Source organism: Alosa sapidissima, chromosome 16, assembly GCF_018492685.1.
Source record: "Alosa sapidissima isolate fAloSap1 chromosome 16, fAloSap1.pri, whole genome shotgun sequence".
Classification (NCBI taxonomy): domain Eukaryota; kingdom Metazoa; phylum Chordata; class Actinopteri; order Clupeiformes; family Clupeidae; genus Alosa; species Alosa sapidissima.
In genome coordinates this window covers 28102742-28118148 of record NC_055972.1, presented here as the reverse complement: position 1 = coordinate 28118148, position 15407 = coordinate 28102742, and the positions used below count along the sequence as shown (strand labels likewise).

The following is a 15407-nucleotide window of genomic DNA, read 5'->3' as shown; positions in this document are numbered from 1 at the left end:
GATTGAGGTTAACGATTATCAATATTTACATTGCTCATTTCCATCACTTTCTAAGAGAATCATGCTCTGCGTTGGCACCTCAAAAGCAGGCGTACTAATGGAGGGGTAGGAGAGGGTAGGGGGTAGGCTGTCGAAGCTGTCACGAGATGGAACAGCTATTCATTTTATACTCTGAAACCATAGTACCTGAGCTGAATATAAGTTTGATATCGGAGTAATCGGACCGATGGTGTTTCCTGTGAAGTTGGCACATTCCCAGGTGGCACAGCAGATGCGACTGCTATTATAAACTGGTTGACAACGTGCCATTAAAGACTACCGGCGGTACTGATAAGACCCACTGACCCAGCCTTTTGACCACCTTTATGCCTATTAATTAAAACAGTCACCTCTCAACCCCCAAGCTCAGAATGGTTTTGGATAGAGAACAGGCAGTATAAAGGAGAGTAGTTAAGGATGCAGACATTTCACTGATAGGATGACAGAAATGTTACAATCATGTTTTCATGTGCTCGCATTCTGACGTTTCCATCTGTCTCCTGCTGTAGCCTAGTCACAACAACGAACAAGAAGCGCATACCGACTCGTTATCAATAGGACGCAATCGTGGGCAGGTTGAAATATATTATACTTTGAAATACTTCTCTCACTAAACACTTGACAATCATATAATAAAAGCAGGTCTGAATCAGTTAGACAATGCTTCTAGCTCTTGTCTCTCTACAATGAGCTTACGATAGTAATCTGGATACAGCTGTGGAGCTCTGTGCAAACTCAGCTACAGCGCAATTCTGTGGTTAAAGGCTGCATCTCGTCAACGGTCAGACCACAAGAGAGGGTGACCATTAAAGTACAGGTGTAGCGGGTTCTGTAAATGGTCGCGCGTGTATGTGTGAGTGTTTTGCTATCTTGATTCAGACTGAGTCAATATCTCATCAGGGCCATTGAGGCAGAGGATTTTAGCAAGTTTACTGAAGAGTACAAAGAAAGCCTTGTCTTTTCCAAAAAACATAGCACTTTCCATGGGCGCTGCTAGAAAATTTGGGCCCTATGACAATAATTCTGGGCCCTGATAGTATTATGTCAGTGCTGGGCCCTTAGAATTGTCCTAACCTAAGAGTTTGAGTGTCATGAATAACCTGACTAAGTGCAACAAGATTATCCTTTGAAAACTAACCAAAATTATCTTTTTGAGAATATATTGCTGATCATTGCAAGTCTGATTACAAGACTGATACAATCCCTTCAATTGCATATATACATTTAACAGTATTAAATAGAAAGAGTAAATAATTTCCATACACCATGAAACTGTACACTGCTCATTTGAGAAATAAAGGTTTCAACCATCATAGGACATCTGTCCAGGGCTGCATGTTCTGTAAGCGTGATTGAACATGTACTATTGTTAAAGCAATCTGTTATTTTTAACACTCCTGTTTAATTGTCACAGTGGTTGTTTAACATCATTTTTAGGGAGACAGTCCAGTAGTTAGTAACAGCAAAGACCAACATCAAGTAAAAACATATTCAATTTTATTTACTTATTCAGTTACAGGTATTGCAAAATTTGTTTTTGGATCTGAACACAGTGGGAGGTTCATAGAAACATCAAAGGAAGGGATACAGTCTTGATGGTGGTTTAATATCCAAGACATACACAATGCTTCAGTGTTTTTACATCATGGACATATTTACAAATTCATCATATAAAAAAGTATAAACAGATTTACTTTAATTTGAGGCAGTTTTTGGCATATTTGCTTTAAAGGATATTTTGATTAAGCATATATGTGCTATACACATAGTTTGAACCATTTTCTGTCTGTGGCACCTTTCTAAAAGCCATTATTCGAGGGCTTTTATACTTAAACATTTTCCAGAAGTATATGTGCAAACGTTTTGCATACTAAATGGCAGCATTAATACACAACAAAATCCATTATCCACTTGGTCAATACCATGAGCAGTCGACCACTTCCATCTAATGGAACTCACTACATTTCTGGAATGTTTTCAGGTAACTCTTTTGATATTTCCTCCAGTCTCATATCCAGTTTGGAAATCCGGGCAGGAAGTGATATTGGCATTCTACTTAGGGAAGACTGTGACGACGTCATAGCCCTCGGGTGGCGTGACTCGTTCACGCGCATGCTTCTCGCAGTAGATCTTGTCCTCCACAAAAAAGTGGCCTTTCTGCTTGAGGTTGACATCACAGTCGGTGCACGTGTAGCACTCTGGGTGGCGCAACTTGTCTCGCAGCTTCACTACGATGCCCCTGTGATTGGGAACAAAAAAGGAAGTTTCAGAATCCTCACATCCATCAGTCAACACCTACTTATCCAAAAAAAACAGCAAACAAATACGCTTCACAAAGGTGAGTAATTAAATGATTAAAAATGGGTCAAACCACTTGCATTTTTGAGTGGAGGCCAACTCAAACCAAACCAGAACAAAAACACAGTTGCATGCCATTTACAAGAACATAGTGGTTTTGAGCACAGGTGGTTAGGGTTAGGGCTGTCGGATTCTAAAACTGCACTACAGAATACGATTCTGTGTTGTATGCTTATCTTAATGGACTTAAACAGTACTTGGGTTTGAATCAACATGCACTACAAAAATCACATGCACACACTATTTGCACTAGGGAGTAGCCGTGGCCTACTGGCACTTCGGACCTGTAACCGGAGGGCTGCCGGTTCGAACCCCGACCAGTAGGCACGGCTGAAGTGCCCTTGAGCAAGGCACCTAACCCCTCACTGCTCCCCGAGTGCCGCTGTTGATGCAGGCAGCTCACTGCGCCGGGATTAGTGTGTGCTTCACCTCACTGTGTGTGTGCTGTGTGTGTTTCACTAATTCACGGATTGGGATAAATGCAGAGACCAAATTTCCCTCACGGGATCAAAAGAGTATATATACTTATACTATATATATATATATATATATATATATATATATATATACACTATTTAAAAATCTGACAGGGTAATTATAGTATATATAGTTTATTTAAGCCATTTTAGATATATATACAGAGTCATACTTATTATTCCCAAAGCTTCTATGATAACAAATGTTGTCTTTGTTTACACCAAAGAACAGTTAAAATTGGTTACTGTGCATTCCACAGAACTACACTAGACTTAATGTAGATCAGAAGTAAACTAAAACTAAACTCAACATGCGTGTGAATTAGGTCAGCAACTAATGATCATTTTCATAGTCAATTAATCTGTCCATTATTCTATTGATTAATCGAGTAATTGTTTATTTGATAAATGGTGGAAAAAAATATCCATGACTGTTTCCTAAAGTCCAAGAACATGTCCTAAAATGCCTTGTTTAGTCCACACGCCAAATACATTTAGTTTACTATCACAGAGGAGCAAGTAAAGCAGACAACATTTTGCTAAAGAGGTGAAGTTGTTCTAAAGAGTTAAGAGTTGTGCTAAAGAGTTCTAAAGTTGTTTCCTTAAAAACAATGACACAACCGATTAACAAATGACCAAAATAGTTGACGATTAATTTAACAGTCGACAACTAATCTATTAAACAACTGATTGCTGCAGCCCTAGTGTGAATTTTATACTGCTAGTTAATTAGTCAGGATTGTGCTGGACTGTACAGTGACCTTGCCATGATGTTCAGAGAACCTGATCCTGGACTTGGATTGGTTACCACAGACTCAACGGTCACCCAATCTGCTCTGGGCTGAGAGTCTCTAAAGGGACATGTCTCTTCTGCCTTAAGGTGCCTCTGAAGTCTTACCACCTCATAAGACGGGGTTAACAGCCCCCCAGGACAGCAGCTGCTGCTGGTAGGGACAATCCAGATCAACCCCTCCCGCCACCAATGGGAGCGTATAGCAACCCGATGTAAGAATGTGCAACAGACACCAGCTGAAAGTTCTCTGATCAGCCACAAGGTGGCGACATGAGCAAATAATGGCAAAAAAATGAGTACAGTGCTCAAATCTGCACTGTGTTTTTGACGGTGAAAAGGATCATCCAAAAACGTACACTTCTGTGTCATTAAAATGACGTGACAACTTGGAAAACTAAATCTGTATTATGTATCTATTATGTGCTATGGTGAATGGAGAACCTTTTTTAAATTAAGGTTTCACAGTTTGATATCAATGCTTGCAGTGTGTTCCAGTTCATAACTATATAGTGCATATCCATGATGGATGGTGGGAACGAATGACATCTGTTCATCCGTCTTTTGAAGATGACCGCAAAACTTGTTGCCTGATAAAAGCATACCTCAAAAAGCGGCGAAATTGTTGCCCAGTGTTACTTTCAACACTGCATGGTGGGCCAGTTCAAAGTTCACAAGCAGAAGTAAAAAAGGTTTGTGGTACTCACACAATCCCTGAGCCGCATTTGTCACAGATAGGTAGTTTGTCTGCTTTTCCCAGGGAGGCACCCATTTTATTGGTGGGGGGCCTCACGCTCCTGAAGCCTGAGGGTTTGTCGGGGTCGCCTGTTGTGATAAGACATCATCATTAGTCTAAATGGCAGCACTGCGGCTGTGGCAACGCCACTATGAATGACTAATTTGAGCAAGTGACAAAACCAAGGCTGTTGTTTGGCTGAAAGTGTTCAGCTGAAGTCTAGTTGAAAAGGTCTTGCTTTTTAAAAGCTCCTGCAGTGAATTTATATGATCCTGACAAATATATTTCCATGCAAAGAATAATGTGTCAAGTGTAAACAAATACACATACATATATATATATATATATATATATATATATATATATACATATATATATATATATATATATATATAAAAAACAGGAATAATTTTGCTGCTGAAGCGGATTTGATGTTGCAACACAAAACAAGCCAAAGCCCCCAGGGTGTGTTAACTGCAAATGTCACAGATCAAACCAAGTCAAAAAAAAAAAAGAGATGAGTCATGCCAATATGCCACAGGTTAGAACACAGTGGAATGCTTCTATGGGGCTCTCTGAGATGTATAGTTTTTGAAAGCCAGATCCAAGCCATCACTGAATTCACAGAGCCAAGTTGCACACCTGTTTCAAGGATTTCCTGCAGCACTTTAAAAGATGTAGACTGTCGCGGCGGCTCGTTGGACTCTTGGTTCTCTTGCAGCATTTTGTACACTTCCGAGTCAGCGGGAATCCCAGGTTTCCCAGCAGCCTTAGCGTCATCTGGCCTGCAACAAGGAGGCAAAGAGGTCATCTCAGTTCAGCAGGAGGGGGGAAAGCCTGGCTGACCCAGACATACCAAAAGCGGCAAACTATGCATATCTTGATGAAGGATAAGGATGGTGCTTATACTAATACACAGGCCGTTTTGTCTTTCCCAGGAGCCCCTTGTAGGTCCATGCTAAATGTCAAAAGGAAGAAGTACTGCAGAGGTTCTGAAGTCTGATGTCAACAGCAGACCATTAGCCTAAGCGAAAACCACAAGTCTGTGGCAACATTCGTGTCTATAACGAGCAGCCGAAGTCCATCCCTAAATAGCAGAAGAGTCCATCTAAGAGCAAACAGGATCATGTAACTATCTCTAATAATAAGAGTCATTGCTAGTATTGCAGAGTATACAAATGGGAAAGACCAAAGATCTTCGTATTTTAAAACATTGCCCCCCACACTCATTTCTTATAACAGAAATTAATATTCTTACACATTGGCAGATTCGTTGGCTGCGGCAACAGTCTTGACATCGTCCACAGCACTGTTAAAGTCCTTGATGTTCTCTGAGGAGTACAGGCCGGCTGGGTTGTTGTACTGACTGGTGACCACCTTGGGTCCACCTGGGGAGAATGGCATGGCACTCCTGTTGTGGGCAGAGCCTATGTGTTTCACCTCCTGAGAAAAGATTGGGCAAAAAGATGACTGTGAGTTTCAGAGTGTCAGCCCTTTCACACAGGAATGTATTTCTAACGTTTGCATTCAGAATGAATTTGTCCTAGTCTGGGTGCCAGCCGAACTTAGCCACGCTCACAACATTTTAAGTCGGGAAGTTCGGTCTGTACTTGATCCGTTGTGGAGCAGCTATGCTTGAACCAGAGCTGTTTGGACCAATGAAATTCTCAGGGAGGGCTTTACGGATGATGGGCAGATGAGCAACAGTGCCTCATCTATCACGTCACCTGAGCACGCTTAAAGGTTGATTTTGTTTGCAACAAAAACATTGTGGCTAAAAGCTAGACAGATGTCTTCTAAGACCCCATATGGAAAAATGCATAGTATTTCCATGCGGTTTGGCCTTTCATTTACATAAAAACGGTAATTACTGAATTATTACTCAAAACGATTATTTCTGAAAACTCCGGGCCAAAGTGGATATGTGGGAAAACTCCGGTTTCACCTTCATCAAGGGAAAACGGCATGCTTGCATTGTGACATGTTGTTCCCCTCTTCGCTTAAAATCTCTGGTTGGCTACCTGTTTGCTTGAGGGGTTTGCGACACCCTTCCCCAGCTGTATATAGCATGTTTGTATCATCAGTGCGAATGGAATTATTTTTTTAAACAAAGAAGGGGTAATATCCGTTTTTCCAAATAGCCTACCCTGCTACATATGTAATTGTCTTAGATTTCACCATCGGGTGTTGTAAAATATATTTACAGCGCAATAGATAAGAGAATGCATATCCTTCTCTTTTCTGTATGTGCTAAAACACAGTCTGACACGTTAGCCAAGCATTACATAATTCACTGGAAATGGGTTAGACCAGTTAGCCTATAGCTAGCCTATGGTTATTGGAAAATAAGCTTATTTCCTAAATAGTTGGCATGTTCCTTTAACAATAAGGTAGTGTGTGTCCTGCAAACGGGTACTATGGCTCTGGTAAAATGTGAACTACTGGATCAGACCCGTAGAGGAACAGAAACAGAGCCACTGTTGACACAACAGGTAGCAGGGACAGACACAACACCCACAACACCACTAAAGCCCTCCACCTACACTAGATGCTGGTAGGTGCTTTATATTCAGCTTTCTAACTAAAGGGACTGATAGACAAAATACAAGCTGTTGTGCACCGCTGATGTTCCAGAGGCTTGCTCTAACTTGTCTTCAATGAAAAATACACTCACTCACACAGACACACACGCAATAAAGGTAGATCTACACAGGCACCTGAGGACAAGACAACTGCACCATTATGAAATCACATGATGGGGAATGACTCTGCACAGAGCACGCATGGAGTGTCTGCCCACTCTACAGCACCAACACCAAGACAGCCACAAAAGTAGAGGTGCAGAAGAAGAAGAAGCGCACGAGAGTTAAGATTTGTACGCAATCATTGACCATTTGTCAGCATTACATGCCACTAACTGTGTAGTGCAAGAGACATAATCATATCTTTAGTGTGAGACGCAGCCCAGCTATGCTGAAACCGCTGATTCACAGCTTATTCCACAGCATTATCTTACGCCCTCTAGTCTAGTCTAGCAGAAAAGCAAAGGTCCCCTTCTCTCCTCCCCCCCCCCCTTTCTCCCTTCCAACCTCTGGCCGTTACTCTATCCCTCTCTCACGCCCTCATACACACAGTCCCTCCCATTGCGTCTGTAATCGAACACACTTCCTGAACACCCTCTCTCCCACAGATGCACTTCTCCCTGCCTTTGACCTCCCTCTTCCGTTCTGGCTTGCAGCAGCGGCCTGTTGAGTCATGGCGCGAGATAAACCCTCTAGTCTCCTAGGAGACGTCTTGTTAGGACAAAAACAATGACATCACAGCTGACTACACAACCACAAAACGCTTGCTGAATGTTCACATACAGTCAGAGTTGGAGCACTGCTGTCTGCTAATGGGGGGGGGGGGGGGGTGACGTTTTTGTGACTCAGTGAGAGTGGGATCATGATTGAGGAAACAGTCCTCTAGACAAAGGAAAAGCATACCTGCGGTTCTGACGCTAGGTTCATCTTGTAAGGGTTGGTCTTGCCTTCATCCGATGCTAGTGGAGACCACATTTTAGATTCTGACCTTCAAAAAAAAAAAAGGGGGGGGGGGGCATATTGGTGCTCGTTAACAGTGTCATTTCACATGGCATTCACAACATCGCACATTCACAACTCGTGCCAAAGCAGTAACACTGTAAAAATCGCTACAAGCACCTCAGGCAGTTTCCACAGCTCCCACGTCAGTAGATTAGGAGTCAAATGTATGTTAATGACAACCAGGTTAGGATTTGCACAGAGCATTCACATTACCCACACAGAGCACTGCTAAAGCACTAAGATAATAGAGATTATGGAAAACGGAGGCAACAAAGAGAATGTCATAAGCCATTGACTGGAGTGGGAGTGCAAACCTCTTCACAACATGTCTACTTCACCACCGACTACCAGTTTTCCACCTTGAGCAAACACCTTGTCTGAGGTGTGTACAACGAAGTCAGGTTACTGGCTTATCCAGGTAACTTCAGGAGTACCACTAATTGCAAAAGAACCTGTAGTACGATCCAGTGATCAGTAGATACTCAATCCAGTGTTCTTTTAGAGATCAGTGATTGCTCCTTAAGTTACCTGGGCAGGCCAGCATCCTCGCTACATGGTAAAGCCCCATGGTGAGCTGCAAGTCCTGCTGCAGCATTACTACCTTACAATTTTATTTTTTTAAAAGAACAGGAAAATTTGCTTTCTAAAAAGTTGTTCTCCAGCTCTCACTGAAATTTTGTAAAGCCGTCTTACGCTTAGACTTACTTTAACAAGTCCTCACATGAACTTGCACAGGTAAATATACTTTCACATCACATTGATGACAACATTTACTCCTTCTAGTGATAAAGTACAATTGCACACTATTGTGGAAAAAAAGAAAAGGGAAAATCCATGACTACACAAGGCTACACATGACTGCACACCAACTCAAGCCTGTACAGGCCATCAAGCGATTAGTAATGCTGCCATACCTATCGACAGAGAGGACCATTTCCTCCACACAGCCTTTAATCTTGTTCTGGGCCTCCAGGTGCGTCATGCCGTCAGTTGCCTCCCCATCGATGGCCAGGATCATGTCTCCGATACAGAGGTTGGCCTGGGCCGCTTTACTCCCAAGGGTAACCTGGTAAATGGTAGTTAATAACCATCATCATTAGCAGCAGCAATAGGTAGCTGCAGCAGCAGTAGTAGCAAGGATATCCAGAACTCCTTTTGCATGCTTAAACAGTTTTATACCAGACTATTCCACTCATCCTATTACGTTGAAGCCTGTGACCCACAATTTCAATCACTTTCAAAACCACAAACGACGTTCGGCTTTTAGAACAAAACATTTCCTCTTTCACTTTCCAAAGAATCAACTTTTGTCTGTCCAAAGACTGACAATTATGTAGAGTTTAACATTTAGGTCAATGTTTTCCACGTTTTACGAAAACACCCCACCCAGAAGGTGAAATGTGTTACACTGTATCGAAAGGCAGTATTAATCCATATGTTACTGAGGACTGGCACGAAATATTTGTTACAAACACTAGGCTAAATACAGTACGTTACAGGAATGTTAGCGAGATTGTGTCGATTAAGAAAGGGTCGCCTCTTTTGTCCTTCAACATTCACAATAGAAAGTTAGCCTACTTGAAGTATAAGCATCATACATCAAAGTTAAATTGCGGGGAGGATGATATAACGTTGCAAACTGCACAGAGAAAGACTGGTAGGCTATGTGAATAGCCTACGCTACAGGACTTGCAGTTTCACACACAGGCCAAGTTTAACCGGTAGACACTTCGACTCTGCTGCCTGACTTGTTAAAAAAGTAACAAGCACTTACACGTGAGACGGTCAAGGGCTGTTCAAAATCCTTCCCACCGACCAGACGGAACCCCCAAGGCCCAGGACCCTGCATAACAACCCGGAGGGGCATGATTCTAAAACTTTACAGAATATCTGCTGGATTCCAAAAAAGTAGTCCACTTTCTCTCTAGAGCAGTGGATTTCTATAAACTCTACTGAGAAACCAGGAGGTGCTCTAAAAAACACAGTAGGAAGGGGCGGTGCTTCAAGAGAATTTAGCGAATAGTTTGCTCAGAAGTTTGCGCTGATAAGAATGTGGCTCCAATGTTTGTTTAGGGGAGTAACTGTACGTCATCAGATTAGATGCAAACTTACCATTTATGGTAGAGCCAAATCCCAGGATGTGGAATGCGCCACTCCCAAATGTTGGATTCCTGGCAGCGAGCGCCAAGGACCATTCTCCAAGGCAAACCCAAACATGTCCGTTTCAAACTGTGGGTCACATTCTCGACCCGGAGTTTTCTCATTGCTAAATGAAAAGGTTGAGCCCCTGCTGTTAACAAAGAGACCCTTAGGACCTGGGATATTCACAGATAAAATGTAAAATAGTCCTAAAATAGATGTGCGAAACATGCTTAGACAGTAATATGGCCTGAATGAAATTGTTGAGGCCAACCGCAAGAATCAGAAGTGGCAGGCTATTAGACAACGAAGCCTACAGAAATGACAGACCAACTGACAACTGTACAGTACGTAGTTAAATGTAGTTTATTAAATATTGCATAATAATACCGAAAATCACAGCAGTATATTGTTTTTCTTTCAATATTGTAACAGCACTGCAAATAAGCAAACAAAGGAACATCTGCAATGTGTGCATCTCTTCAAAGGTTCACATGATTATAATAATCATGTATAGAAGCACTGATACACAACTCAGTGTTGTCACTCTATCATCTCTATTGTACTTGGTAAATGTCTTCTTCCTTGAAAGCTAAATCCTGGTGATCAAGACAATCAAAGTATCCTTCAAAATCACATGGCCCACTGCAATATTGTGATAATATTGTTGGGAATATAGCTGGAAATGAGGCACAATTGAATAAAACCACATAAGTGACCTAAGGCGGAATAAGTCCATAGACAATGGTAAGCATAATGTTAAATATGCTTCAGACTGTGCTCAACAATTCTCACTCTGTGCTTTGCCAAAAAATAAAACAAATCCTTCTAGGTCCTGTAAATAAACTGGTATATTCATAGAGCTTTACTGTGACTTTGAATCACTTGCATTCTCATCTTTTTTTTTTTAATATAATACATATTTACATTTCATAGGACAAGCTCATGAATTGTTTTACATATCAGTTCATGCTCCAAAATAGGTACTGATCAGTTTGACATACAAGGAGACTGGTTGTAACCCCACATTAATACATTCATACACCAGCCGATGCTTTGTGGAGCCAAAACAAAAGAAAACAAAATATATATGTTATGCCTTGAATTTCAATGCTGTGAAATTAATCGCTGGATGTCTACTGCAATTTTGTAAATTATTCTGTAAAAGTAGTGTCAACACCCCCTGGCATATGACATTATTCTACTGATCTGCGATAAAATTGGGCTTTGACATTTTTGGAGTAAGGTCATTGTTTTCTTGTTGTTTTGAGTCATTCCATAACATTCTGCCAAAGATGTAACATGATTAGTCATCTGAGTCCTGATGATTATGTACTGTACATTGAACTCTGTCAAATACGAAACCTGTGATTAATTATCCTTAAGTGTGTTATAATTGCCATTGTGTTACCTACGCCCTTTGCTGTGACAATTATTGAATGTATTGATGTATGTCTTTATAGACCTTCAAATGGCCGTTCACTTTTTCTGTAGCTAATGCAGCCCAAATACAGGCATTGCATCACTGTCTTAATAAACAATGACATGGCATGCTACACACACATGTATCCAGATGGTTAAGAAAGGTCTGCTTAACTGGTGCACAATAGAAGCACCTTTTACATAAAATGTAAAATGTTTTTCAAGATTTACATTCTCTGTTTTATGCTCTCTGCATTTTATAGCCCAAAATGCTCTTTAAAGCTTGGCAGTTTTAGACTGCTGTAATTTAACCACGTTTGCACTAAAGTCAGTAGAATTAAACTGTTTGTATGTGTGTTTTAAGTAATCATTAAAGTGGACATGAAGAGAAGCAAAAAACAGATAGGAAAAATGCTGTTATTGATGAGAATGCTGACATTCAACAGACTACAATCAATTATAAAATCATAATGGAACAATGATGCATGGTTAAAGTGATGATGACAAAAAAGAGCCCCAAACTGATCCAAGTACAGGCACAACACTGGATTTTGAGCAGTAATACTAAAAAAATAAACACTCTGACAGTGATCATATCACTGGACGGCCCAATGCAGTCGATCAATGTAAATGTATTAGCAAAAAACACTGATCTGGTAATAGGTAAGTGTTAAACAGCAGTCAAATGGTTAAATAACATCTTAATGTAAGTGTCCACTTGTTTGACAAGTTGTCAGAAAAACATATGGTCAATACAATTACACAGACAGGTTTAGTGTGCTTTGGGTCTTTTGCAAGTCATAACGCTTGTTGCTAATATTTTGACATTGCTGTTTTCACAAGACCCATCTGCCCTTGTTGGACAATTTCTGACCCCGAAGGGGAAGTGTGGTATTTCATATGCACACACAGATTATCTATATCATTTGACAATGTAAACAAGTGATGTCAAACTATCCATATCACTAAACAATGTCAAAACAATTCAGCAAATCCTAATTCTACATGATCCCATCTGTCTCTCTTTGGTGTGGGCAGTACAAGTACAACAGCGTTATGCAAAACAAACAAAGCAAACCAGCCAACAACTGCATGATCATAGAGCATGAAGTGCTGTATAATGAACAGTGTGTAAGTCAAATGATGTCAAGCAATTCTGCACAGCTATCTGTTACTTTGCCAGTTAGTGTCTAAAAATCAGCCCTAATCTCACTCATGTAGGTCTACTAGTTAATGGATCTATAAGAGACGTGAACGTGGATGAACAGGAAAGCGCAGTTGTAAGAAGAGCTTTGACTAGTGACAGGTTCCTCACCAAAACAGAAAAAAAAACTATATATATATATATATATATATATATATATATATATATATATAGTGGTTTCCCTGCAAGATATCATGGAGAGTTTAAAATGAGGTCAATCAATTACATGATTGTTACAGAGTTTAAGAGACCCTATCAGAGTACCATGAAATTCCAATGCACTATCTACTGTCACAGCAAATTAATGGGTAAAATGACATTTTCACTGTAACTATGTCTAGCTGTCCACCTATTCCTAAAACTTATATGGGCCAAACAGACACAGCAACTGTGTGAGTCCAAAAAGACACAGCAACTGGATCAGGAGCATCAATTTGATGCTAGCAGCTAGCTATTTAAGCATTTTGTAAAATCTCACAAAAGAGCAGAACATGCTGCAGAGACCCTTAGAATAGTCACAACATCAAGTTGTACTTTTAGGTAACACTAGCCGTCCAACTGAGTGGTGTAATAGACTGCTTATTTGACAATTCAATGTGTGAATTATTTGTTTAAAATGCCAGAAATAATATGCCAAACAGTCAGTATTTTTGATTACCCAGACCAAATGGGAGACTGGTGAATAGACTGGTAATTATGATAGAAAATTGAGGCTTTCATTGTATCAGGCACAATGGAACTAGTGTCGTACTGTTTGTATGCCAGATTTATAATACTGACAAAGAACTGATATGAGGATTTTTAGTGACTTCTCTCTGAGGTAATGCTTTTATCTTCATGTTTAGTGTAACCTTTACAACTTCAACCGAAATGGAACATATTTATACTGGGATTGTATACTCCTCTCACACCTTGAAAGAAACCATACCATGACTATTTAAAACTTAGCCGGCCCTGTAAGTTCACATAAGTCAGTACAGTTCAACTTGAGGTCAATGAGTTTTGAAATTCAAAACCATGGAATATAGCCTGTTGGACAAGCATCAAGTATGTGCCATCACATGAAGTGTGATGTCTGCCAGTGAAACTGACCACTCTCCACCGGCTACTGGTTTTCCTTTGGAAATACATTACATCAATTCTCCCAAGTCGCGTTGGTGGACTTTCTTAACTCTGATTCAATTGACTTAAATGAGAGTACAGTTAGGTATTGTTGTTGGGACTTGTGATTAAATCAAAGCAGGTATCTTGCAAAGGAAATAAACAACAAAGAAAAACAAGGCTGAATACTCTAAGAGCACTCTGAACTGACTCCAAGGATCCTTTTGCGGTCGTATTGACCACCCCAATTCAATGTACCCCTCTACACTGCCCTATAAGCCCCTTATACTCTTTCATGTGCCTAAGACATACTTCAATATCTACTGTTAACATCTCCAGTGATATGGCAAGGCGATAGTGTTGTGCACAGGATTACACTCTGAAGTAGTGAGGGGGATTCAGTAATCACTGAAGCCATGCTATTCCATGTAGCTAATTACAAAATCATGTGATTGAGTCTGGTATGCAACACAGTAAAGGTACTGAAGTGCGCCATGGCTTTCACTCTGGCTGTCACGATTCAAATGTCCCATTTCAACACCTCCCACTTGATTCATTTAGGGTCTATTTTCAGACTTCAAATGCAGGAAAGAGGTTACCCAATCAGCAATCAGAACATCATGAATAATTGGCTTAAATAATTGGTGATAACGCTTGCATGACGATCTGTTGTGACTGATAGATGCTCTGAGAATCAGAAAGAAAACATTACTGCTCATCTGCTAGTGTTAGAACTAGAGTGATTCTTTATCGACACTTAGAATATTCAGTGATGCTTTATTTAGCAGAATAAGCTAAATGAAAGCAAATAAATGTTAGCCTTTGGGGCCAATGTGTGACACGATCCCATTCAATTATGTGTCATGCATTTGAATGTGAAAACAGACTCCAGAGTTCGCTTGTTTGACGTGCCTCAACCCTCACTGATCACATACGCAGACAACTATATTCACCTGTCTAGGAAACAATCATCAAGAAAGTAAAACAAAAGAAACGTAAAAGGAAAAAAACTCAAGCGTGTTGGTAATGACATCCCAAACTTAACAGGCATTCATGGTATACTTCTAGAATCACCTCAGGTAAACTATACAATTGTACACTTTACAAATTGACGGCCTTCACGTAATTCCCTGGAAACGTGCCAAACAGTTTTGTCCTCTTGGAGGTACCTGTAACATAGAGAGACAAAAGAGGTATTTTAGGACAAGGGAAACATGACTCATATCTACCAGGAAGTGACGACAATGGCTTGTTTGTGAAAGCCCTATGCACTTAAAACAGTTCTAATAAATGCAATAACTATCTAGACATTTGAGAAGCCACTGTGCATTTATTGTGTATGCATGTCAATACAAAGTAATCTTCACAATAGAATATCATTGTGTAATAAAATGTATATCTTGGGAGAAGTTTGACGTCTCTGCTGGACAAAACTGTTAATTAGTATGTCTACAAATATGGGGAAGCGACACTTTTGCATTTCTTGATCATAAACACACCATAAGGAACCTTGTTTATTTATAAGCTCCCTACACATGAATAGATAAACATTAAGATA

The 15407-nt window shown here is 40.4% G+C and overlaps 2 protein-coding genes across 2 annotated transcripts in view; both read right to left on the bottom strand.

Annotated features, from left to right (window-relative positions):
• Window positions 1-1514: 1514 nt before the first annotated feature.
• Window positions 1515-9947, bottom strand: pdlim1 (PDZ and LIM domain 1 (elfin)). The gene is made up of 7 exons (XM_042065782.1): window positions 9758-9947; window positions 8898-9049; window positions 7885-7969; window positions 5658-5842; window positions 5042-5184; window positions 4371-4488; window positions 1515-2278 (listed from the first exon to the last, which is right to left on the bottom strand). The coding sequence occupies exons 1-7, from the start codon at window positions 9848-9850 to the stop codon at window positions 2092-2094; spliced, it is 963 nt and encodes a 320-aa protein (XP_041921716.1). The 5' UTR covers window positions 9851-9947; the 3' UTR covers window positions 1515-2091.
• A 518-nt stretch (window positions 9948-10465) lies between these two features.
• LOC121685324 (sorbin and SH3 domain-containing protein 1) overlaps window positions 10466-15407 on the bottom strand; it is a 61128-nt gene continuing 56186 nt past the window's right edge. The window contains exon 28 of the mRNA XM_042065784.1: window positions 10466-15018. Within this exon, the coding sequence (XP_041921718.1) occupies window positions 14951-15018 (68 nt within the window). The 3' untranslated portion in view covers window positions 10466-14950. The remainder of the gene's footprint in view (window positions 15019-15407) is intronic.